The 26,101-nt window shown below is 40.1% G+C and overlaps 1 protein-coding gene across 1 annotated transcript in view; it reads right to left on the reverse strand.

The window, feature by feature from the left end:
- Window positions 1-23,157, reverse strand: part of slc17a6a (solute carrier family 17 member 6a) — a 63,713-nt gene extending 40,556 nt beyond the window's left edge. The window contains exons 1-3 of the mRNA XM_068046918.1: window positions 23,072-23,157; window positions 21,047-21,299; window positions 20,438-20,556 (exon numbers count right to left, since the gene is read on the reverse strand). Coding sequence (XP_067903019.1) covers window positions 20,438-20,556; window positions 21,047-21,299; window positions 23,072-23,157 — 458 coding nt within the window. The remainder of the gene's footprint in view (window positions 1-20,437; window positions 20,557-21,046; window positions 21,300-23,071) is intronic.
- Window positions 23,158-26,101: the final 2,944 nt, after the last annotated feature.

Here is a 26,101-nt window from a genome sequence, read left to right on the forward strand (position 1 = left end):
TAAATGCGAGTACCACCTTCAACTAAAGTTATAAAGACCTTCCTACTGCTAATAGACCTTATTAATGCTAATAAAGCTTTCCAATTCTAATAAACCTTACTTCTATTGGTAAACCTTACGAATACTGATAACCCTAATAATACTTAATACAGCTTATGTATTAAGTTGTCCTCATTTGAGCGACTATTCTCCCTGCTGGTTTCTCTCTCACTTTGTATGATAAATTATCAAATCTTCTTTAGTTGTCAGTTTATCTACTAATGAATCGATCAAGTCATATTTTATATTTGATTGCTTCAGATTAAATTAAATTACACATTTATCAGTATACTCACCCTGGCTGCTGTCTGTTTTCCTGCTCTCTCTGTTGACTGTGACGTCACCCTGATGTGACTTTTAAATTTTTTCCCTCTGCTCCACTCCCACCGTTCTCTCTCTCTCTCTCTGGCCTCCGATTTCTTGGCGCGCTTTTTAAAGCTCTGCTCCCACTGCTCTCTCTCTCTCTCTCAAATGAATGAACCTCCACTGTTGCTAGATTTTCATCATTTAAAAAGTACTCTGTTATATCCTTTTAGTCCCAAAGTATATGACCTCACATTTGCCTACATTTAAATTTTTGCCAGTTTTGCCCATTCACTTAATCTATAAATATCTCTCGGTAATTTTATGCTTCCATCGACATTACTTGCAACAGCAAACTTGGTTATGCGGCTTTCAATCCCATCATCTAAATATGGTGTGAATAGTTGAAGCCCCAACAAAGATCCTTATGGGACATCACTAGTCACATCCTGCCAATTAGAGTATCTGCCATTTTTCCATAAGCTCTGTCTCCTGCCACTCAGTCAATTTCCTAACTAGATTAATAATTTGCCTTCAATTCCATGAGCCTCAACTTTAGCTAACAGTCTCTTATGAGGCACTTTATCGAATGCCTTCTTGAGGTCCATCTAAACAACATCCACAGACATTTCTGTGATCACAACATTAGTCATCTCTTCAAAAAATTCAATCAGCTTTGTCAGGCATGACCTACCCTTAAAATCCATGCTGGCTCTCGCTGATCAGCTGAAAATTTTCAAAGTGTTCAGTCACACTATCCTTAATTATATACTCTAGCAATTTCCTGTCAACAGATATTAGGTTAACGGTCTATAATTCCCTGGTTTCCCTCACTCACCTTTCTTGAATAGTGGAGTTAAATGCGTAATTTTCCTGACTCAAGAGAACTTTGCAAGATTATAGTTAGGGCATCGGCAATGTTCTCACATATTTCCTTTAAAACACTAAGATGAAAACCATCTACACATAAGAACATAGGAACAGGAGTAGGCCATTTAACCCCTTGAGCTTGTCATTCAGTGAGATCATGGATGATCTGATCCAAGGGATTTGTCACTCTTTAATGCCATTATTTTCTTCATTACTGTTATTTTGCTCACATTTATTTTGTTGAGCCCCTGTTCCTGATTCAATATTAGTGTCTTTCACATGTCCAGCATGCTATCCTCTTCCTCTACTGTAAATACTGACACAAAGGCCGGACTTTTTCGCATGGAGGACGGGAGCCGTCCACTGACTGAAATGTCCGTGGCGATCCCGGCTCTGCCGGGCTTGGAGATCCAGTCCAGATTTTACAGTCCCCAGACCCTTAATTGGTCTTAGGTGGGACTTCTACCTCATTGAGGCAAGAAGTCCTATCTAATGGAGCCATTGGCCAATCAGCGGGCCGGCAGCTCTTAGACCCAGCAGCACCACCGAGAGAGTTGGCCACTGTTGAGACTGCAACTCAGCTTCCAGATGAAGGGGAATGACAGTCCCCGAGAAAGGTAGGTTTTGGGGCCTCACCGGGGTTGATTGGTGAGGCCCCGGCAAGGCAAGGATGGGGTCAATTGGGGGCGGGGGGCGTGCTGGGTGTTGGGGGTGGTTGGAGCATCGGGGGTGGCCCTCCGTTATGCACAGTGTGCCCAATCAGGAGGGCCCCCCCTCCAAGGCGTCAGAAACCTGCCTACTTTTGTCAGGTGGCTTTTCTCAGGCCCGGGCCACCCGCCTGCCAATGGTAAAATCCCTGTGGCGGCGGGTGGAGGCCCTTAAGTGACCATTAATTGGCCTTAGGGGCATAGGCTGATTCTATATGACATTAAATTCATTTGTGGACACCTCCCACTGATTTTCTGCCATTTTACTCATTAACAAGTTTGCCCACTTTACTGTGGACAGTCTCTGTCTCATCACATCGAAGTGAACCTTAACTAAATCTACAATCTTTCTAGCTGTTTTGCATTTCTCCCTTTCAAACACTATGCGGGAATTTTATGCTTTCACCTACATTGGATGTGGAGGAGGGGAGAACATATAATCAGGCAGGATGGTGGCGGGGTGGGGGGGGACGGGGACCCCACCACCTTCCTGCCTCCAACTAAATTAATGCCCACTTAAGGGCCTCATCCAGTCGCCACCAGAATTAGCCCGATGACAGATGGGCCTGTCGCCACATGGGGAGCAGGACAAGCAAACCTGTAAGGGTTGCATGCTGGATGCAGGGGTAGGTGGTCCCTCGTTAAAAGGGACTTAGTGCCTGAACGAGGGACTTAGCATCGGGGAGTGGCAGGGGGCGGGGGGGAGCTTACTGAGAGCCACCACCCCGGCTCTTGCTGCCGACCCCTGTACACACCCCTCCCCCACAACCCCCAGCCCGCGAAACCTCTTGTTCCCCAGACTCGGGTGAGTGCTCCATCAGAAGCAGCCACCGCCTCCGCGATGGCGCTGCTCTGTTAAAGAGCTGGCAGCCTCTGATTGGTCACTAGCTCTCAGTGAGAGGAACTTCCACAACCAGGGTCTTTTATCCTGGGGAAGCCTGCCAGTGCCCACTTAAGTGCCTAATTGGCACTCAATCCAGCAGGCCTTTCCCCAGAGGAGGCAAAGAGAGGCTCTCGCCAGCACTTTAGCTGATGGTCGAGAACCCCTTTGCCAAGACAAAATCCCACCCTACGTTGAACTTGATCACATTGTAATTACTATTAGGTAAATGTTCACACACCATTATGCTGTCAACTAAATCTGGCTCATCTGTCATTACTAAATCTAATAAGTCATGCCCCATGTTGGTACTAGACATATTATTGCAGAAATCTATCCTGACCACACTCATAAAATTCACTACCTTTCTGACATAAGCTAGGCTTCATATCCCAATCTATATGCAAGTTAAAGTCACCCATTAAAGCCACTCTGCCTTTACTATATGCTTGGTGATAAAGGAGTAAATAATCTGAGTGAATGATCCATTTCGGCCTTCTCACCACCAAAGATGCCAGGCTTCAGACAATTTGATTCACTCCACATGATATCAAGAAATGGCTGAAGACACTGCATACAGCAAATGCCGTGGCCTCTGACAACATCCTGGCGGTAATACTGCAGATTGTGCTCCACAACTAGCCACACCCTTAACCAAGCTGTTCCAGTAAAACTACTTCACTGGCATCTATCCAACAATGTGGAAAATTGGTCAGGTATGTCCTGTCCACAAAAAGCAGAACAAATCCAATTCAGCAAATTACTGCCCCATTAGCCTACTCCCAATCATCAGCAAAGTGATGGAATGTGTCATTGACAGTGCTATCAAAGAACACATACTCAGCAATAACCTGCTCAGATGCTTAGTTGGGTTCTGCTAATGCCAATCAGCTCCAGAACTCATTACAGCCTTGGTCCAAATATGAACAAAACAGCTGAATTCCAGTGGTGAGGTAAAAGTGACTGCCCTTGACATCGAGGTAGCATTTGGCTGAATGTGGCATCAAGGAGCCCTAGCAAAACTGACGTCAATGTAAATCAGGGGGAAAAATCTGCACTGGTTGGAGTCATAGCTCACACAAAGGAAGATGGCTGTGGTTGTTGCAAGCCAACCATTTCAACCACTGGACCTAGTGTCTTTGGCCCAATCATCTTCAGTTGCTTCATCAATTACCTTCCCTCCAACATAAAGTCAAAAGTGAGGATGTTCTCTGATGATTGCACAATGTTCATTACCATTTGCAATGCCTCAGATTAAAGGCCTGCTCGGGTCTGCAAAAAAAAACCCGACCCGAGCATAACAGAACTACATCCGACCTGAGCCCGACCCGGCCCGAGTCCTTCCATTTTTTCCCGCATCCGACCCGACCATCAGTTAACTTACCTTCCGTTTTTCACTTTCTTGATGATCTGCACAAGCTTAAAATAACTGTAACAAAACCACCGTTGTAGTCAAAAAATTACATTAACAGTGGAGCCACTTACCTGTGATATAGCAAGACTTGGATAACAGGTCTTGGGCTACAAAATGGCACGTAACATTTGCACTACACAAGTGCCAGGCAATGACCATTGCCAATAAGAGAGAAGCTTATCAGCTCCCCTTGACTTTCAACAGCATTCATCTTCTTCTTCATCTTTGGCCTCCTTGTCTCGAGAGATAATGGGTAAGCACCTGGAGGTGGTCAGTGGTTTGTGAAGCAGCGCCTGGAGTGGCTATAAAGGCCAATTCTAGAGTGGCAGACTCTTCCACAGGTGCTGCAGATAAAATTGGTTGACAGGGCTGTTACGCAGTTGGCTCGCTCCTTGCGCTTCTGAATTTTTTCCTGCCAACTGCTCAGTCTCTTCGACTCGCCACGCTTTAGCCCAGCCTTTATGGTTGCCCGCCAGCTCTGGCGATCGCTGGCAACTGACTCCCACGATTTGTGATCAATGTCACAGGACTTCATGTCGCATTTGCAGATGTCTTTAAAGCGGAGACAAGGACGGCCGGTGGGTCTGATACCAGTGACGGGCTCGCTGTACAATGTGTCCTTGGGGATCCTGCCATCTTCCATGCGGCTCACATGGCCAAGCCATCTCAGGCGCTGCTGGCTTGGTAGGGTGTATATGCTGGGGATGTTGGCCGCCTCGAGGACTTCAGTGTTGGAGATACGGTCCTGCCACCTGATGCTATGGATTCTCCGGAGGCAGCGAAGATGGAATGAATTGAGATGTCGCTCTTGGCTGACGTACATTGTCCAGGCCTCGCTGCCGTAGAGCAAGGTACTGAGGACACAGGCTTGATACACTTGGACTTTTGTGTTCTGCATCAGTGCACCATTTTCCCACACTCTCTTGGCCAGTCTGGACATAGCAGTGGAAGCCATTCCCATGCGCTTGTTGATTTCTGCATCAAGGGACAGGTTACTGGTGATAGTTGAGCCTAGGTAGGTGAACTCTTGAACCACTTCCAGAGTGTGGTCACCGATATTTATGGATGGGGATTTGTGACGTCCTGTCCCATGATGTTCGTTTTCTTGAGGCTGACGGTTAGGCCAAATTCGGTGCAGGCAGCCGCAAACCTGTCGATGAGTCTTTGCAGACACTCTTCAGTGAGAGATGTTAATGCAGCATCGTCAGCAAAGAGCAGTTCCCTGATGAGGACTTTCCGTACTTTGGTCTTCGCTCTTAGACGGGCAAGGTTAAACAACCTGCCACCTGATCTTGTGTGGAGGAAAATTCCTTCTTCTGAAGACTTGAACACATTACCATCACATAATCCCCCATCGTCAACATCCTGGGATTACCATTGACCAGAAACTGAACTGGACCAGCCATATAAATACTATGGCTACAAGAGCAGGCCAGAGGCTAGGAATTCTGTAGTGAGTACCTCAACTCCTGACTTCCCAAAGCCTGTCCACAATTTACAATGCACAGGTCAGGAGTGTGATGGAATATTCCCCATTTGCCTGGATGAGCTCCAGCAACACTCAAGAAGCTCGACACCATTCAGGACAAAGCAGCCTGCTTAATCGGCACCCCATCCACTACCTTCAACATTCACTTCCTCCACCACTGACACACAGTGGCAGCAATGTGCACCATCTCCAAGATGCACTGCAGCAACTTACCAAGGCTCCTTTGACATCATCTTCCAAACCTGAAACCTCTACCACCTAAAAGAACATGAACAGCAGATGCATGGGAACACCAACGACTGCAAGTTCCCCACTAAGTCGTACATCATCTTGACTTGGGACTATATCGCTGTTCCTTCACTGTCGCTGAGTCAAAAACCTGGAACTCCTTTCTAACAGCACTGTGGGTGTACCTACACCACGCAGACTGCAGCGGTTCAAGTTGGAGGCCCATCATCACTTTCTCAAGGGCAATTAGGTTTGGGCAATAAATGCTGGCCTTACCAGGGACGCTCACATCCCAAGAGCCAATAAATTATTTTAAAAATCTGCAACACTGATACTTACATGTGTTAGCTGTGCTACTGTTCAATGAATAAATATCACAATAATTATTGATTAAATATAATAAATTAATAAATATAATTGTGCACTGCGTTTTATTGAGTTTAGTTTTATCATATCTGTTTAAGGGTTGTGTATGTGATGGGGATGGGTTCAGGTTAGTACTGCTCGCACTGACTGTTTCACCATTACAAAGCTGCACTCATTTAAAGCATTTCAAAATTTCAAATCTGTGCCAAGCTCCTTGTAGTTTCACCCGGTGACTCAGATCACACTTTCTCACAGCTGAGACCACTGGCGAATGGCTTATGCCGCCCCCACCCCTTTCCCCCAAAAGAAAGACATCTCCGAGTAAATCATTCAAAATGTAAAAACGATCTCATTATCTGAAATGTAAATTGGATAGGCTTTGAACATATGGCTTGGTGATATTAAAACAAAACCCAGGTGCAGGGAGTAGAAATCAAAGATCCTAGATCTGTGCAACAGGAATATATTTTTAACAGTTCAATGTGTACTTCAACAAAGCTTTTGTATGAAATACACAAAAGGCGAATTGAGAACCAGATGGGCTTTAATATATAAATAATTTCATAGTGTATAACACATTACATGGACTATGTTTACTGGTTAATCATAACTCATTGGCAGATGATTCAAATTCCTGCCGATTGAGCAGTTGAAACGCAAAACGGAAACTGTATTCTGATGAAGGCTTTATTTGTACATTAGTGTGTTGTTTGTTTTACTAATGTTTAGTCAATTCTGAAACATGTCCGACCCAAAGTCTCCCCAATTCCAACACAATATCCCAATGTCAAAGCACAATCTCGATTATTGCTTCTTGGTAAATGACTCATATTTCAACGTTATTGTTTGAATATATTTAACTGTACAAATTATGTGTGGCTTAAATTGTGTTGGGTTTGCTCGCACAATGAGTTCAGCAGTTTAGTTTGGAATCAAGCAATTAGCCTAGAAATATGTAGATAACCAAGAGGACAGACATAGAGGGGCCAGATAGATGGATCCTTCATCGTAACAAATTTCACACATTACTTCTTTTATGAGCTTTGAACTACATTTTATGAAATTTCTATCTGTTTTAATTTTAGCGGTTATGTATTTAACATGAGTGCTCATTCTGTGACACTAATCAGTAACTTTAATGAAAGTGGGAGTTTTAACCAGGCACATTCGATCGCGGGCCGGTGCTGCACCTGTTCACATCAAGCAATTAACACAGAAAGTGGAGACTGGAGAGGGCTAGCATTTCTGGATAAAATCACAATCCTGTTAACATGCTAAAGCTGTTTCCGCACATTTTTATGCTCCTACTATAAGTACCCTGAGGACGAATTGCACTTTTAATACAAAGCACGAAAATCGGATAAATTAAACGAACGAGTAAAACATTGCCTCGGTTCCTTTGTTTTGAGGCAGATGAAAACCTCTCAGAATAGTCTCCATCACAAAATTACAGCCACAAACTTGCGAGCAAATGATACATAAGAGCACGGAAGACAAACGATTGTTTTCATGGGTCATTAAAGAAAACTATTTCCAGCTCTAAAAAGACAATTAAGACTACAAAAGGAAACTAGGGTATTCCTTTGTTATATACAAAAATTAAATATCTTTTTAAATTATGTTCAATTTAATTTTTTGAATATATCGATATAGGCAAAATGCTACGGCTACTGGAAATCTGAAATAAAAATAGATTGTTTGATGTAGAATTTATATTCTGTAAATATATAAGTTGCCTTTTATTTCATATACTCGCAGTGTAAGCTCACTCACTGATTATCTTTTAAAATATCCAATAAGTATGTAAATACTTTGCTGTCGTCAGTGGACAGTAAATCTTTACACCCGTAATTAAATATTTAATGAATATAAATACATAACACATTCAATAGTGATTTGGGACTGCGGCTTTTCCTTCTCCAGACGGCTAGACAATACCGAGCAGAATGATTCCAGTGGTAGATCGGTGTGCTAATCATTTACAAATATATTCTCATCCTCATGTGACCTGGTGACGTTTAGATGCCAAAAAAAAATCAAACTGAGTTATTTTTTCTATAATGACACTGACAGGAGATCAGGATCGTTTCATTACAGTGTGCCTATTCCGAAGTGAGGATTCGTAAAATAGAGATTATTTTAAAATGTAAAAAGTATTCAGATCATAATTGAATATATCAAAAATAAATCCTGCACTACGTAAGAGTGAAGGTATGCTAGCATGAAGAAGTTCTGTAAGAGTGGCTTTTAGACCAATTTCATCATTACTACACGATTAAGTTTGGTTTTAACCTACTCAGGATGCAACTGTCGTTCACTCGTGGTTTGAGATCGGTAGATGATTACGTGCGTAGCCCACTAGCTGGACCAGAGTTATACTGCCTCTCCACTCAGCTCTCAGAACAATCGCTCGCTTACCGAACAGGCAAAGATCATTCACATGGTCGTGACGATGCACACACGAATGAACCTTGGTTAACAATGATTTTCTAAATCCTGTTTGAACTGTATGGCGTTGCACAACCAGTACATTCTATAGATGGTCTATCCGAGGTACTCGTCTACTTCTTTATCTGGTTTAATATTTGAGTAACCTTTTGATATGAGCACCTGTTCCTATATGAAATTCACAAAGAAATGATTTGATGAAATTATTGAAATATATATGAAATTGTATGTAGGTTAACAAGATATTTTTAAAAGTAAATAGCCTTAGCAAGGTTTACTGTTAAACACAATGTGCCATACCTATGCCTATTTACGTTTAACTACTGAAAATGGCTGAACAGTAATAAAATCCATAACAAAAACAAGAAATGCTGGAATCACTCAGCAGGTCTGGCAGCATCTGTGGAAAGAGAAGCAGAGTTAACGTTTCGGGTCAGTGACCCTTCTTCGAAGGCTGAGTGATTCCAGCATTTCTTGTTTTTGTTTCAGATTTCCAGCATCCGCAGTATTTTGCTTTTATTTTAGTAATAAAATCCATACCGTCACTATACAACCCAACTAAATAAGTAGCAGTAGCCCTTCATATAAATATATTTTTCAACTGACTTGTAATTTATTTTTCTGATAATTGAAGTTTGTATATAAGGGATCAATGATCAGCTACTCTAAACATGTGTAAGAAAGCCCAAAATTGTTGCCTTTCCAATAAAGTGTTTTGATTGCAGCAACTTTCGGCTCTCTGTTCACCATGTCACTGACTACCGGGAAGAAAATATGTGCAACAATTGGAATCCATCCTCAGCAGCATTCCACAACTCCTCTTTATATGAAATAATAAAACAAGGAACAACATATCACAATTCTAATAAATGGTATTTTAAAGACATAATACATCTGAAATGTCAATTATATTGCTGGACTACGCAAGATGTGGCAGCCCACACCAAAAAAGGAATTAAAATGGAATATTAAACAGGAAACATTTTCAAGTCTTGATAAAGCTTGTTAGAGTAAATACAGAGTTTTTTTACACAATTTATCAGACTTTTTAAATATCACTTTTTAAAATGATTTATCTGATCAAAATTATTGTACTTTTAAAAAATATGTTAAATTTTTCATTTTGCAAAAGTGTTTGCATTTTTAATTTCGTAAAATTATGCTTAAATCTTTAAGTTTGTAAAAATATGTTTCCATTTTAAATTTCATAAAATAAGTCCTGTCTATTGAAACTGATTTTCCAATATATCTTTTTGCTGCAGTGGCCACCTTTATATAGTTTTTGTGATGCAGTGACTGAAAGCCATGCCCACAATTGCCTGCCACTTTTGCCCACACTACACAATGCTGCTGGGCCTCACTACACCTGACAGCAAAGGGAATCCTCCCTCAAGGCAAGCAAAATTCTTGTCATCGGGATCACAGTAGGTAGGGGCATAGACTGAGTCAATGTCAGTGGTGAAGTCAGCCCACTATCTTTGTTAAAAGTGAAATGAGGTGGATTGTGCATCATGGCATTGGGAGGGATAACTCAAATTCAAAATTTGAGGAAATTATGTGAAGGAAGTCGGCATCTCTGTAATTTTATGTTTAGGGACTGCAACATAACTGTTCATTTTATTCAGTTTTCTAATAAAAATGAGTGTGGATCTGACTCAGTTATTCATCAGTATTTTCATCTTAGCTTTATTGCACTTCTGAAGTACATCAAGATGAAATATGGATTCATACTAATGACATCAGGATAGAGGAAATGATTTTTGCAGTTGTTGTCTGAAAATATGATTACGTAGTTCAACTTTAGATTTGGGGATGCTTAATAGAAATAGATAGATAGATAGATAGATAGATAGATAGATAGATAGATAGATAGATAGATAGATAGATGGATGGACGGACCAATGTAGTTCAATGAGAACTACCTACATTAGAAAACATAGCAAATCCAAAAGAAGTATGAAATGAAGAACACGAAAGATAAGCTAAGAGTATAACTGGCTAGGATGAGTAAGGTGATCTTTAAGAAACTAAAACAATCTAACAATAGGGATTACTGCAATTTTGTTCTATTTCAATATTTATAGAATTACTGGAAGTTTTTTTATTCATTCAGGGAATGCAGGTGTTGCCTGGCAACACCAGCATTTGTTGCCCATCACTACTTGCCCTTGAGAAGGTGGTGGTGAGCAACCTTCTTGAACCATTGAAGTCCATCTGGTGTAGGTACACCCACAGTGCTCTTAGGAATGGTATTCCAGGATTTTGACCCACTGATAGTGAAGGAACGGTGATGTGGTTGCAATTCAGGATGGTGTGTGTGACTTAGAGGGGAACTTGCAGGTGGTGGTGTTCCCATGTATCTGCTGCCCTTCTAGGTGGTAGAGGTCACATGTTTGCAAGGTGCTATTGAAGGAGCTTGGTGAATTGCTGCACTGCACCTTGTAGATAGTACACACTGCTGCCACTGTGTGCCGGTGGTGGAGGGGTGAATGTTTAAGGGTGGATGGGGTGCTGATCAAGCAGGCTGCTTGGCCAGAATGGTGTTGAGCTTCTTGAGTGTTGTTGGAGCTGCATCCATCCAGGCAAGGGGAGAGTATTTTATCACACTCCTGACTTGTGCCTTATAGATGCTGGACAGGCTTTGGGGTGTCAGGAGGTGAGTTACTCACCACAGAATTACCAACTTCTGACTGTTCTTGTAGTCACAGTATTTATATGGTTGGTCCAGTTAAGTTTCTAGTCAATGCTAACCCCACAGAATATTAATGGTGGGGGACTCTGTGATGGCAATGCTGTTGAATGTCAAGGAGAGGTGGTTAGATTCTCTCTTTTTGAGATGGTCAATGTCTGGCATTTGTGTGCCATGAATATTACTTGCTACTTATAAGCCCAAGCCTGAATTTTGTACAGGTCTTGCTGCACATGGGCACGGACTACTTCAGTATCTGAAGAATTGGGGATTTTACTGAACACTGTACAATCTTTAGAAAACATCCCCACTTCTGACCTTACGATGGAGGGAAGGTCATTGATGAATCAGCTGAAGATGGTTGGGCCTAGGGTACTACCCTGAGAAACTCCTGCAGTGATGTCTTTGCTGAGATGATTGGCCTCCAACAATCACAACTATCTTCCATTGTGCTAGATATGACTCCAGCCAGTGGAGAATTTTCTCCCTGATTCCCATTGACTTCAATTTTGCTAGGGTTCCTCGATTTCATACTCAGTCAAATGCTGCCTTGATGTCAAGGGCAATCACTCTCACCTCACCTCTAGAATTCAGCAGCTTTGTCCATGTGTGGACCCAGGCTGTAATGAGTTCTGGAGCCAAGTGGCCCTTGATGAACCCAAACTGAACATCAGCGAGCAGGTTATTGCTGATTTAAGTGTTGCCTGATCGAACTGTCAACAACAGCTTTCATCAATTTGCTGATGATTGAAAGTCGACTGATAGGGTGGTCATTGGTTGGATTGAATTTGTCCTGCTTTTTCTGGACAGGATATATCTGGGCAGATTTCCACATTGAAAGATAGATGTCAGTGATGTAGATGTATTGGAACAGCTTGGCTAAAGGTGTGGCTGGTTTCATATTTTTACGTGTGGGAAAATGCAAATAGTGCCGAAAGCCTAAGTGTGGATATGAGTTTCATGTAGGTGGCTTGACATATTTAGATTGGTTGTGCCTTTGATAAGACAGAATGTTCCAGTAACAAAGTAACAAAATCAGTGGTAGGGAAATTATTAGAGAGGATTCTTCGGGACAGGATTTATTCCCATTTGGAAACAAATGAACTTATTAGTGAGAGACAGCATGGTTTTGTGAAGGGGAGGTCGTGTCTCACTAACTTGATTGAGTTTTTTGAGGAAGTGACGAAGATGATTCATGAAGGAAGGGCAGTGGATGTTGTCTATATGGACCTCAGTAAAGCCTTTGACAGGGTCCCTCATGGCAGATTGGTACAAAAGGTGAAGTCACATGGGATCAGAGGTGAGCTGGCAAGATGGATACAGAACTGGCTCGGTCATAGAAGACAGAGGGTAGCAGTGGAAGGGTGCTTTTCTGAATGGAGGGCTATGACTAGTGGTGTTCCGCAGGGATCAGTGCTGGGACCTTTGCTGTTTGCTGTTTGTAGTATATATAAATGATTTGGAGGAAAATGTAGCTGGTCTGATTAGTAAGTTTGCGGACGACACAAAGGTTGGTGGAGTTGCAGATAGTGATGAGGATTGTCAGAGGATACAGCAGGATATAGATCGGTTGGAGACTTGGGCAGAGAAATGGCAGATGGAGTTTAATCCGGACAAATGTGAGGTAATGCATTTTGGAAGATCTAATACAGGTGGGAAGTATACAGTAAATGGCAGAACCCTTAGGAGTATTGACAGGCAGAGCGATCTGGGCGTACAGGTCCACAGGTCACTGAAAGTGGCAACACATGTGGATAAGGTAGTCAAGAAGTCATACGGCATGCTTGCCTTCATCGGTCGGGGCATAGAGTATAAAAATTGGAAAGTCATGCTGCAGCTGTACAGAACCTTAGTTAGGCCACACTTGGAATATTGCGTGCAATCCTGGTCGCCACACTACCAGAAGGACATGGAGGCTTTGGAGAGGGTACAGAAGAGGTTTACCAGGATGTTGCCTGGTCTGGAGGGCATTGGCTATGAGGAGAGGCTGGATAAACTTGGATTGTTTTCACTGGAACGACGGAGGTGGAGGGGCGACAGGATAGAGGTTTACAAAGTTATGAGTGGCATGGACAGAGTGGATAGTCAGAAGCTTTTTCCCAGAGTGGAAGAGTCAGTTACTAGGGGACATAGGTTTAAGGTGCGAGGGGCAAAGTTTAGAGGGGATGTGCAAGGCAAGTTCTTTACACAGAGGGTGGGGAGTGCCTGGAACTTGCTGCCAGGGGAGGTGGTGGAAGCAGGTATGATAATGGCGTTTAAGAGGCATCTTGACAAATACATGAATAGGATGGGAATAGAGGGATACGGTCCCCAGAAGTGCAGAAGGTTTTAGTTTAGACAGGCATCAAGATTGGCGCAGCCTTGGAGAGCCGAATGGCCTGTTCCTGTGCTGCACTGTTCTTTGTTCTTTGTTCTAATTTACTGGAGATCTTGGGAGCAATAAGGTTGAGAATTCAAACCTGAGATCTAGATCAATAATATAATATTTTCATGGGGAAAACAGAAAACAACATAAGAAAAGGAAACCTATCTTGGGAAGAATACTGCACAGCAAAGTGCAGAGCATCTACAAGGACCTTCTGACTGATGTTTGGGAGTAATGGCATGATTGGAATGAAGAAAAAGGAAAGAATTAGAAAAAGGAAGAATAAAAGATTCTGATAGCTCAACAACTTACAAACTAATATTAGATGAAATATCTGAAGCTACTCATGAATGCAAACATATGTTTTGTGTGCATCTGTGAGCGTGTGTATGTCTGTGTTGTGTGTTGGTATGTTGTGTGTTGATGACTGTGTATTTGGCAGTGAGGAGTTGAAAACTGAAATGATGTTTGAGACTATATGATGGGATAGTAAGCACAACTGCTTAATTCATTATTCTGAAATTTCTCCCTGCACTGTTTTAATGGAGGTGTCGAAGAGACTTAGCAGTTGGCAGGAAAAAAGACAAAAGCGCAAGGGGAGAGCCAACTGTGCAACAGCCCCGACAAACAAATTTTTCTGCAGCACCTGTGGAAGAGTCTGTCACTCTAGAATTGGCCTTTATAGCCACTCCAGGTGCTGCTCCACACACCACTGAGCACCTCCAGGTGCTTACCCATTGTATCTCGAGATAAGGAGGCCAAAGAAGAATCAATTATTGTAAGTGGTTTAATGCCTCTGTTCAGATAAACATGGAAGCATTCATACCTATTTTCTCTCTATAATTTCACATTCTAAGTACTGTGTTGTCTATTCACTTCATACTTGCAGTTTTACAATAATAATGTTGATGTGCACCTTCCTATTTTAACTTTATTTTCACTGTCTATTTATTTAACAATTGATGGTCACTATTTTTCATAAGATTTGGGGCTGGTACTTGCAAAAATATGCCGCTAGTTCATGGTAAATATCAGCACAGATACATAATTATGTAGATACCAAAAATTTGTTGTTAATTATAAAAGCACAACAATGAAACATTTGAGTGATACTTCAAAAAGTTCCATTCTTAGTTGTCTAAATATCTCAACCAATTGCTTACCTGCAAGAGCATGTTCTTTTCTAAAGAAATAATTCAAGCAGCAGCACTTTTCCTTTTGTTTTAGAAAAAGTGACATATTCTTCTGAATCCAAAGCATGGAGTTGTTTACTGATTTTATTGGGCCATGACAGTGATGCAGAATGGTTAGTAGATATTGCATTTTTGCCTTCCATAAACAATCTTCCAATTTTACAAAATGATGAATGGAATTGTGATGTTCCAACTTTCAAGGAACAAAAAGGAATCTGGGTTTTAGCCAATTCAATCATATAGCACAGAAGTGGGTCCTGGACATCTTATTAAGGGCCTTGTTGGCACATTGAAATTGTTTTTATTTGCATTAAACTTTTATCGACAAATAATGCTCACTCACAACGGGCTCAATGAAGTTTCCATAATTTATTCTAATTTGTTGGCTATTTAGCTGCTTGAAGAATGTGACTTGAGTTTTATCACAATTTCTACTAAAAAGTTATGTTTCATAAAATTCTCTATGTGAAAATTGCACTCAGCTACTACTTTCATTGTAGCTATTACAATATAATATTTATTCTCCACTCATTCAACATTTTAACATATCACACATTAGTCAAAGTGTTATTCTGTGTATGACACCCTGTGCTAGCTCTGTTATTTCCTTGTACGCAATGAATTAGTATAATTGTGTAATTATGTGATTATCTAACACTTATTAATGTCTAAGTTTGAATTTCATCACACATCGTGTCCTCACTGGAATGCCCACCAAGTCAAACTCAACTGAAGCAAAAGTAAAATAATAAAGCCGTCTACCATTTTATGGAATAGAGAAATCATGGGACTGATTTCCAGATGGAAATATTATTTCAGATTTCAGATGACAGGAATTAAAGTTTATGATATCACTTGAAACATTGAATTTAGGTTACAGCCTGCTACTGGCCCCTTATTATCCATCACTTTCCATTTAATTAATTAATTCAAATATCAAATATAATACTGAATTTCTAGCTATAAATACACTTCATGTATCCTGAATTAAGTTTGGTCGAATTCTTTTAGTTTTAAATACTGCGCTTCCGATCCGAAACACACCAGTTCAGTGAGTGACTCTTTAGGGAATTGGTTGACGTTGAGGGTACAGATTAATTATTTCTATTCAAGGTGTACTTGCACATTTGATGAAGCGACTTTTAAACGGGTGCCCCCACCATAGCATTGGCTCATTGGTGTTTGTTCAGACGCAAGGCAGGTACTTCTGTAACTCCAGGCTATAAAAGATTTCTTAGAAGAAAACGCATGTGTTGTGAAGCTGTCTTAAACTTTTTTCTAGCCTAATGACGATTAGTCTCTGTTGCTCAATTACCCATGATAATAATGTTCACTCCTTATCAAGGCGGAGGCAGCAAGATGCACTTTCTTTCTCATTCGTAAGCCGGAAGGGGCTTATGAGGAGTTTTTGATTGGACAATGATACATTGTATCATGGACAACGTCACGAAGAAGGAGGGTTAGTTGGGATCCAAGAGATTCGCATTGATATATGAAGGGAGAAAATTGACTTTTAAAACGAATCACAACATTTTGTTTTTTTACCTCTTGAGGAAAGGTACACAAGAGGAAGAAGATGACAAGATACCAATGGCTTATGAATGAACTCATTAAGACAAAAACATTATTTGTGCTGTAAGTACAGCGGTATCTTCACAAGGAAGTGATCTTGAGAAATGATCAATCCGAAATTTGAACAATTCATTAATAAAAATAAATGAAATATACATTTAAATATCATACTCAACGTGTGATGCTTCCCTTTATTCTGTGTTGTAAACAGGCAGAAGGTGCTTAAACGCAGAGAACATGACATTTTAAAGCGCAATTCATACTTTCGTTGGAATAATCATTCTCGTGAACAAAATTGTACATTTACCCCACTTAGTTTGTCCCTTCCCCCCTACCTCCCCCCCCCCCACATTAATATTGCTACATAATGTAGCATACGCGCCATACTGTAATAACAGAACATGTCAGCTGAACATCCCATTCATAGTCATTGAGAAAAATCAAGGTTATAAATAATAGAGAAATTGTCGCAAATCTAGATATAAACATTTGTTATTTCGGTGTTTTAAAAGCTATTGTTCTGAACTGTTGTTCCTACGTTGAATCTTTCTTGTATAATTACTGAGATCAAATAGTATTTATTTTTTGCCGATGCTATATTTTGATTTTATTCCACTTGGGTTACTGCTGCATATAAAGCTAAGCAATTCTTGATAAAGACAAGGCAATATATTTTTACGCGCTCTCAAGTATTTAAAATGCGCCAGTAAAACGTTTGGGTAAGAATGCAGCAACTGACCATAACTAAAGGACGACAGATTATTAAATTTTCATGATTTAAGCATTTGTTTTTTTATGGAATTTCTCCACAGCCACATGGACATGAATATGTTTGGACAGGTTGGGAAATGTTTCGCTGAATCTATCTCCCCAATTTACTGTAACTACCGTAAAAGTGATAATTGAGGGGCGAGAGTGAAGCATGGACGGGTGTTTGCTGTGCGCAGACCTAGAGTACGTCATATAAACAGATTGGGTGCAATTTATTGTAATAACTTCTCTCAAGTTCTTTTCAATTCCTGTCGGAATGCAGGAAAGGATTGAATGCCACACCAGAGTTGAATAGGTGCATGATAGAAAGTACATTTAATCTGCAATCGCCAGATGTCTGAATATTAGCACAACAAAAATCATTTGTTGGCTGTTATCATTTGTAGATCATACACCAAAAACTCAAGTTTAGAATTATGCAGACTGGAGCGTGAGTAGCTCGGATCGTTAGCAAAGCTGTTTTAACATGCTGTTGATTTATGTAACAGAGCCTGGCTCTTATCAATAATGCCCATCAACTGCTTTAGTGAACGAAGCCAACAAAAGATTGCAAATCGTGACAAGAACCCTCATAGCTTGTTACAAACTCCTGGACTTGATCATCGTGGTAACAAGTAGTGACCTGCATACACTATCACCAGAAAGCTTTCTTTATCCGGACAACTCATCGCTACTCTTGATGCGGATCTCAACAGACATTACTTAATCAACTCCACCTATCTGCCACGGGGGACAGATTAAGTAACCTGGTATTGTGTTACAAATGGTTTCCTGCAAATCGAGGCAGACGATAAATCCCCTCAAAATGTTGGACAATTAATATTCCCCCCTGAACGCGACACTGTTTTCGATAATACACACTAAAACCGTTGTTTTGGTATCTTAGTTCACAACTTCTGTCTGAATGTTTTACTGGATAAGAACAGAGTATCGAAAACACGAGACTGTTAACACACGTTAAATCATAAAATAATTCCAGTGATTTTGCCCTCGTGAAAAGTCACCTTTTGAGACATTTTCTGTGAAGTGAAAAAAAACTGTCCTCAAAATCACTGAAACTTAACCGTTTTGCAAAACCATTCTTCCACACAACCTCGTGCATTCATCTTGGGCTACATAATTGTTACAACGGATCTTTTTCAAGTTCCCTGCTGCATTGTCAAGTTCTTACTAGTCCACTCTGGCCTTACAGAGCTCGCTTTCTGAAACTTGTCGTATTTAGAAATTTTATCTTGGCGAAAGGGCACAGACGCGCGTTTGCAGTTATTCAGATAGTGAAACCAACCGTATTTGTGAGAAATTTAAATGTGAAATTAAGGGAATCGGTTACCGACTGCAATGCCAAAATATCAACACATCACATTCCAATAGGACATGGATATGGATGATTCATTCCGAGAAGATTGGGATTATATGATGTTGTATGATACATGAATATGAAGGCCTCAATCTTAAAAAAGCACTTGGAAACTCCTAAATATGGTTAGATAAGTTAACGACTCATGCAGTACTTTTGGACACTTTGAGGCCTGTGCTTTAACAAATATGCGCATATATTCTTATTGTTGTACCCCTAATATTTCCCGTATCTCATTCACAGGAACAGTCGACCCCCCCCCCCCCCCCCCCCCACCCCCGTCATTCCTCACCATGTACGATCCAGTACACAGACATTCTTGCGCCAATGCATTGAACACTCGGTCCGCATGCATTGTGTTGGCATTAAAGTAAAATTGTAGACTCTGTAAACTGCACGGTTTAAAAAAAAATGTCTGCAGTCAAGACAGTGCGGATTGGAAATCCAGCTTGCTGCCCCCCGACACTTCTTATTGGTATTAATTACAAGACACAGGCTGATATGTAAATAAGTCACTGCACACTTCAACCGTGTTTGATCATACAAGGGGAACTTTTCCAAACACGGTGGATATTGCAACTTGCAGAAATGCATCCACTAACAATCGCTTTCAAATCACAACAGCTTGATCTTTCTCAGTTAATTATCCAGGGTCGATCTTGGCGCAATGCTACGCAAATCATTTCGCACCCTGCAACACCGACACTGAACACGTTCCTCTGCAGCTGAAGTCTATAATATTTCGCACTGCCAAGACGTTTGATATGCGATTGAAAATATTGCACATAATGAAAATGGGCACGCTTTCTACTGGCTAGAATGAGCTGTGCGAGCACTAGGATTCAGTCGGCACAGTGCGTGACTCGGATTAAGATGAACTCGGTTTGAATCTCGGGGGATCTAATTAACAGGTTGGATGAAACCCCCTGAGTACCGAAATATTAACAGGCACCATAGAAACGGATCGTCCACAACCTGCTCCCAAACTCGGCTTTATATTTGTCACGACATTCAGAAATTTACATATCTTTCACACCTCTCCATTATCTCTTAACTCAAAGTGCGTTTAGTTAATACTAATCGTGAGTGGTATCTGCCTGAAAATCGTCCATTCTTTTCATTCATAAATTTATTTTCACGAAAAGTATTGCTTAAATTATTCATTTTATACAAAATAAAACAACTAAAACACATGATTTTGGAAGAGAAATTACAATTAACCGGATTCTATTAAAGGATTAAAACATTTTAAAGCACGAGTGGATGAATTGAATTTGAAAGAAATAGATCAGATCTCAATTGTTTTTCACCATAGTCACACAGGTACCCACATCAAGCAAGGCATGATGGTTTATGAGAAGCCGAATTTATAGCTCAGCCAAAAAAAAAATAAAAAAGGCAAATACCATCAATGGTCAAAATTAATTCGTAAGGATTCAATTCAGTACAAAAAAGCCCTGAGTGTATGTGTTGCAATTGTCGAGTTTCGCTTAGTTTTTTTTTACCATTTAGTAATTTAACAGCGTTTAAATTTAATGCATTCCCCGTTCAATAATTTGTGTTTAACAATCTGCTTCGAATTCAAAATGTTTAGTTTAAAATCTGGCATCATCGGTAAAAGAAATATTTGAAATAAAAATCGAATATATGTGACAACTTGCAGTCACTTTTTACAGGTTTTTGCATCAATGGCCCCATCAATAAAATGCATCAAATTTCCAAATTGTTTCAGGTTAGTTATTTTACCTGTTTGCTGCCAATCTGGACGCTATGTAACCTCCAGGGATTTGAGTGACGATATATCCCCAGAAAAAGGAGCCGTGGATCATTCCCACAGTCTCGGGATCCCAATTAAACGTCGCTTTCTTGCGGGAAAGAGAGAGGGAGAGAATGGGTGGAAAGGAAGGTCAGATTATATTATAATAACACTGGACTAAATCTTTCTTATATATTTAGAAACAGAAATAGTTACATACACACCAAATGATCGAACACGTGTTTTAACCTTAAGGTTGTGTCTACTCAGTGATATGGAATCTGTTCAATTTACCGCAATGGGGGTAGCAGGGAGGGGAAATAGTGTAGAGAACAAGATTTGATCTCAGTTGGGCCTAGACCTAAGTATTTTGCCATGTTCGAAATTTAGTGTGGTTTTCATAGAAATACAACAAAAAAATCATAGGAAATAGGCTGTCAGACCTTTTCTCCAATATTTTACTTTTTCAGCCTTGGAACCAATCATCCAAAATTTATTATACTAAATATAGAAGATTAAAGAGAGAGCCATGATACTTTGGGATTTAGCTGAATTCCGCGAAGTGTTTAGACGCTAGACTAAGGGCGCGCCCTCCTCACCTTCTTAATAATTGTATTCCCGTGATGGATGGTGCTATTGTTGACCATGTCCACGATGGCCACGCCGAGATTACACCTGATCCCGAAGGAGATACAAAAGCCCAGGCCACTCATGATGGCGATGATATACCTGCGAGGTAGCCCGAAACAGGTACAATCGCACAGCGGCGGTTTCTTCTGCCGGATATTCTGCACACTTCCATCTTCCGTCAACTCGATATTTTCTCCAGGCTGCTGCCTCTTCTCCAAGACTCTGCACCAGGAAAAATCACATTCGCCCAACAGAAACACTAATTTCTTTACGACTGCTTGCGTTTACTATTTGTGAAATTAATAAACATTCATCCCTTTGTTCTGTTATCTCTGCAGTTTGATTTAAACAATTCGCAGTCTGGGTACATTGACATTAGATAGCTTAATATATAATGAAGTTGCCACTGTTAAATATTCTTACAATATACTACATCAAGCTGAGAAATAATCAAATGCAGGCCCACAATATATCAGCATAATATAGGGAATCGCATAAGCCCAGAATACAAACTATATATGAATAAGTATCTCCATATAATTATTACTCAGATTGTTCATTATTGTCAATGTGCACCCAACAATGATAAGCTTATGTTTACATTTTAATGCGCGCTATGTGGGCTTTTTGGGATATTTATTTCTCAATTAAACGCCTTATTTTGGTGTTTTCTGTTTTCTGTTAGAATAGAAATGAAAGTCATTGATAAAATGGTCATCTAGAAGAAGGTACATTTTGACCCATTTTAATAATACTAACATTTTAATAATACAATTTGATCACTCTGATCTAATTTCTATTTTATTGCAGGAGAAATAATAATATTGTTTTAACATTTAACTAATGCATAACAACGGGAAAAATTAACGAATGAACCTTTCGATGTTCTAGGTGCCAACAGCTGTTGCTCTATTTAATTGCAATAAGTAGACGCTTTAGTCCAACTAATGATACAATCATATTTCAGTATTTAAAAGCAGTTATTTTCGATAAGTTTACTTATTAGACAAAATATAGTCAAATGCGATTTAATGTTAGAAGTCTATATAGAGAAAGTGGGTGATATTTGAGTGTGAATAAAACTATAAAGCGAGTAACCTGACAGTAATCGATTAGTACGCCAAAAAAAAACCTCGAGGTTAGAACAGAAGTATTTTAAATGCATATATTTACTAAACAAATATTTATTTTAAACATAAAATATTCAAGTCACCGTACTTGTCAAGTAATTACGTATAAAGACTTTAGCTTTAGTTTTTTTTTAATGGAAAGCTTTGACTAGTTACAGCAGCAAAGTCTACATCAAAATAATACCCGATTGGAAAATAGATCTTGTATAATTGTCGTGCTGATAGAATGGCACAGTGTTGTATATATTATTAAACAGGTCGATATGTATGCAGCGCTATGGATTAATGCACAAAGACGCGCCAAGTGCAGAAACAGACATCCCTTCTGATATTAATTATTTACATGTTCCATGGCTGATTCCTAAGGTGGTGATTAACAGGAACTCCAGATCAGGAATATAATTCCATACGGCGATTTTTTCAAGTCAAAATAAAACTCTCATTTACGGTGGTTTCTTTAACCGATGTTAAATCTAAAAACGTTTCGTATTGTAGCAGTTCATAATAAATACGGCAGCAATCGTGATTTCAAGGAACAAAAATGTAAGCAGCCATATTTAACGGACTGCACTGAGTCCTATTGCCGAAAAAGCTAAGTAGGTAAGTATGGAGAAAAAGCGGGAGCGAGAGAGGGTGGATGATTGACATCACATACATATATCTTTGTGGCATGAAAGGTCAATACAAGCATTTTTGATTATTCTAAAGTCTTAATAATTACATACATTTATTATCAATATTTACATTTTACAACGTTTCCAGAGATGAGTCAGAAACTCCTTTGTACAACGATATGTTTCCTGGGTATTTTAAGCCCTTTTTGTTATTGAATTCCGCATTGGCAAATATTGTTACTAGTCTTACCTGTACAAGTGGCCAAGAGATTTCCCAGCAAAATTTTTGAGCCCTTCTTTGCTCGGAGCAAAGACCCGTTCCTTAACAGTATCCATCCCCTCCAGAAGGTGCTCAGGTAAATTCTCTTATGAAAGTGTCATGCTAGAGATACTGACTGTTCATTAGAATTAATTTGGTAGTACGATCAAGTGCTCTCAAGCTACAGAGGAGCGTGCGACTCCTACATAAGAACTGATATGCTGTTGCGATTCGAAGTTCAAAGAGGAAATGAGAAAGTCTTATTTGGCTGCCCGCAACCAACCACTGAAGATTCAGAAACAGCCATGATGTTTAGGGAATCCGGCTTCAGGAATTTAATGTTGCAGTAAAAGAAAAATCCTCGTATGTAGATCTCAGCTAACAAAGTCTATAAATATGCGCGACTTTTCAGCCGCATGCAGACGCAAAACGAAACTACCTGACGCATTCGATTGTTGGAGTAGTTTGCACGGGAAAGTGACTGCTGGCGTTTTCAGCACCTTGGACAGTAGCAGCGCACGCAACTGAAGAGCGGTGGGTGTTGGTTTGCTCGCCAACTTTCTCTGGGATTTGACCGGATTTCAACAAATCCCTCACCGTCACCAGGCTCTTGGGTTGTGGATGCTATGGAAACGACATCAGAGATTCGATCATCTCGCCACAGGTTTCCAGGCTGTGTAGCTGCCTCGCGGAGTTTGGAGTTTATTAAAAATTGACAAGTTTTCTTTCAATTCCCATGTGCTCTTCCCCTGCTGACGTAAGGCTAAGCCCTCGCATTCATGCTTAGCCTTGAATGGATCGGGGTTCCATTCTCCTCTTGTACTAAGGCTGTTGATTTATTGAATAGGCACGAAGACTACAGTACACGTTCATTGGTCTCTTTGTCTATATATATAAAAAAAATCAGGATCATACATCTTACAATGGGAAGACTGCATTTACTCAATACAGCACATTATACAGCCGGTGTAACAGTTCGCTTTTCTTAATTGAAGTAGTTTTTAGATATTCAACATGATGCTCTTGAGACCAACCAACTGACTTGAAAAGGGTCTGCCATTTAAAGCACAAACCAGTAGGAACTTAAAAATTTCAGCTCACTTTTTAATTGCAAAAGCATGATTTTGCATTCAAATGGCTTGATGAAAAATCTAAGACTTCAAATGCTACCATAAGATGAAACATGTTGGAGCACGAATTGAAAGCTAACTCTTTGTGGTCCACGTCTCCGCCTGGTGGTTCACCCTGACACTGCTCAGACTCAAAATATATTCGAAGCAGATAAGGAAGAAACGGAATGGTGGAATGAAACCTAAGCTTTTTATATCCGTTTTTTTTTAAAAGCAAGTTTCGAAGTAATTCAATTTTTGTCATTGCGTATGAGAGAAAGAATTACACGATGCTTTTCATAAACACATTTTACCCATAAAAAGTAAAATTATAAGCATAGTTGTCGTATTGTTGCATATTGATTCTTCGGTAAGAAAAATAATTTTACAATTGCTACCACATAATCCTTTACCTTAATCCTAGAAATTGTGTGAACAAATTAATTTGTATAAAATTCCAGATTATGTCCCATAATATCGCCATGAAGAACGTCATTTGACTTAGTTACCGTCTTGTTCTATATTGCAACACATGACTAAACGAACACTAAATATTTACTTCTATACGGATTCTGACAGTTTATTAATGTTCTTTAAGCAAAACATATTCTAAAATAATTCGTAACCCCTTTCCAGCGCAGGGCTGTGCAAGCAAACCGAAAGTATTGGTGGAATCTCTGTTGCAACAAGAGTTTGAAGAAGTTTTGAAGGCCCAAAACATTATAATACTTACAGCCCTTTACAGATAATACATCTCTAGCTAGTCCCGTCAGAAGGTAATGTTATTCCTAAATATACGATCCGTCTTCACTTTCCTTATATTTTATGTTTTCACTTTTTTGTAAACAAAGCGCATTCCACAATCTCGTGCTCATTTTTCCCAGGATACTAATACAGTGAAGCTCCTTACTTCCCTTCATCTTTCCTTCCTACTACAATTTACAGAGTTTTTAAAACGAGGCCCAGTGTTACCTTATTAATCCTGATTTGACAAACTGACCAAGGCAGAATTGGATTTATTGGAGTTTGATGTCTATAAGGAACTTTCAGCTGCTGCAGTACCTTGCTGGATTTTGTCAACAGAACCATGAAACAGAAGTGGTATCAATTGCTCCACATTGTCAAATAGCCTTATGTGGTCCTCAACACTGGATCAATTAACAGAAGCAACCACAATTTTCCTTGTACAAAGATTTTTGATTGTATACAGAAGACTAGCTCCAACACATGAAATAGTGTCATACAACGATACAGTCATAGAGTCCTTATGGCACAAAAGGAGCCTATTCTGTCCTAAGCCTGATTGAGTTCATGCCGGCTCTCTGTAGAGCAATCCAAGAGTCCCATTCACATGTTTTATCCCTGTAGCCCTTCCAGTTTATTTCCCTCAAGTGCCCATCCAATTTCCTTATGAAATCAATCATCACCTCAACTTCCACCACTCACTGTGTAAAAAAGTTCTTCCTACATCTGCTCTGCATCTCTTCCCCAAAACTTCCCATCTGTATCCTCTAGTTCTTATACCATCAGCTATCGGAAACAGTTTTTCTTTATCTACTTATCTAAATCTGTCATAATCTTGTACACTTATATCTAATCTCCCCTCAATCACCTTTGCTTCAAGGAGAACAACTCCAGCATCTCCAACCTAACCTTGCAGATAACATCCCTCATGCCCAGAAGCATTCTGGTAAATCCCCTCTGCATCCTCTCAAGGACCCTAATATCCTTCCTAAAGTGTGGTGACCAAAACTAGACACAATAGTCTAGTTGTTGCCTGACCAGAGTTTTATACAGGTTCAGTATAACTTCCTTGCTTTTGTACTCAATAGCTCTATATATGAAGCACAAGATCCCATATGCTTTGCTAACTATGGACTCAACTTGTCCTGGCACCTTCAAAGATCTATGT

This window comes from Heterodontus francisci, chromosome 14, assembly GCF_036365525.1.
Source record: "Heterodontus francisci isolate sHetFra1 chromosome 14, sHetFra1.hap1, whole genome shotgun sequence".
NCBI classification, from domain to species: domain Eukaryota; kingdom Metazoa; phylum Chordata; class Chondrichthyes; order Heterodontiformes; family Heterodontidae; genus Heterodontus; species Heterodontus francisci.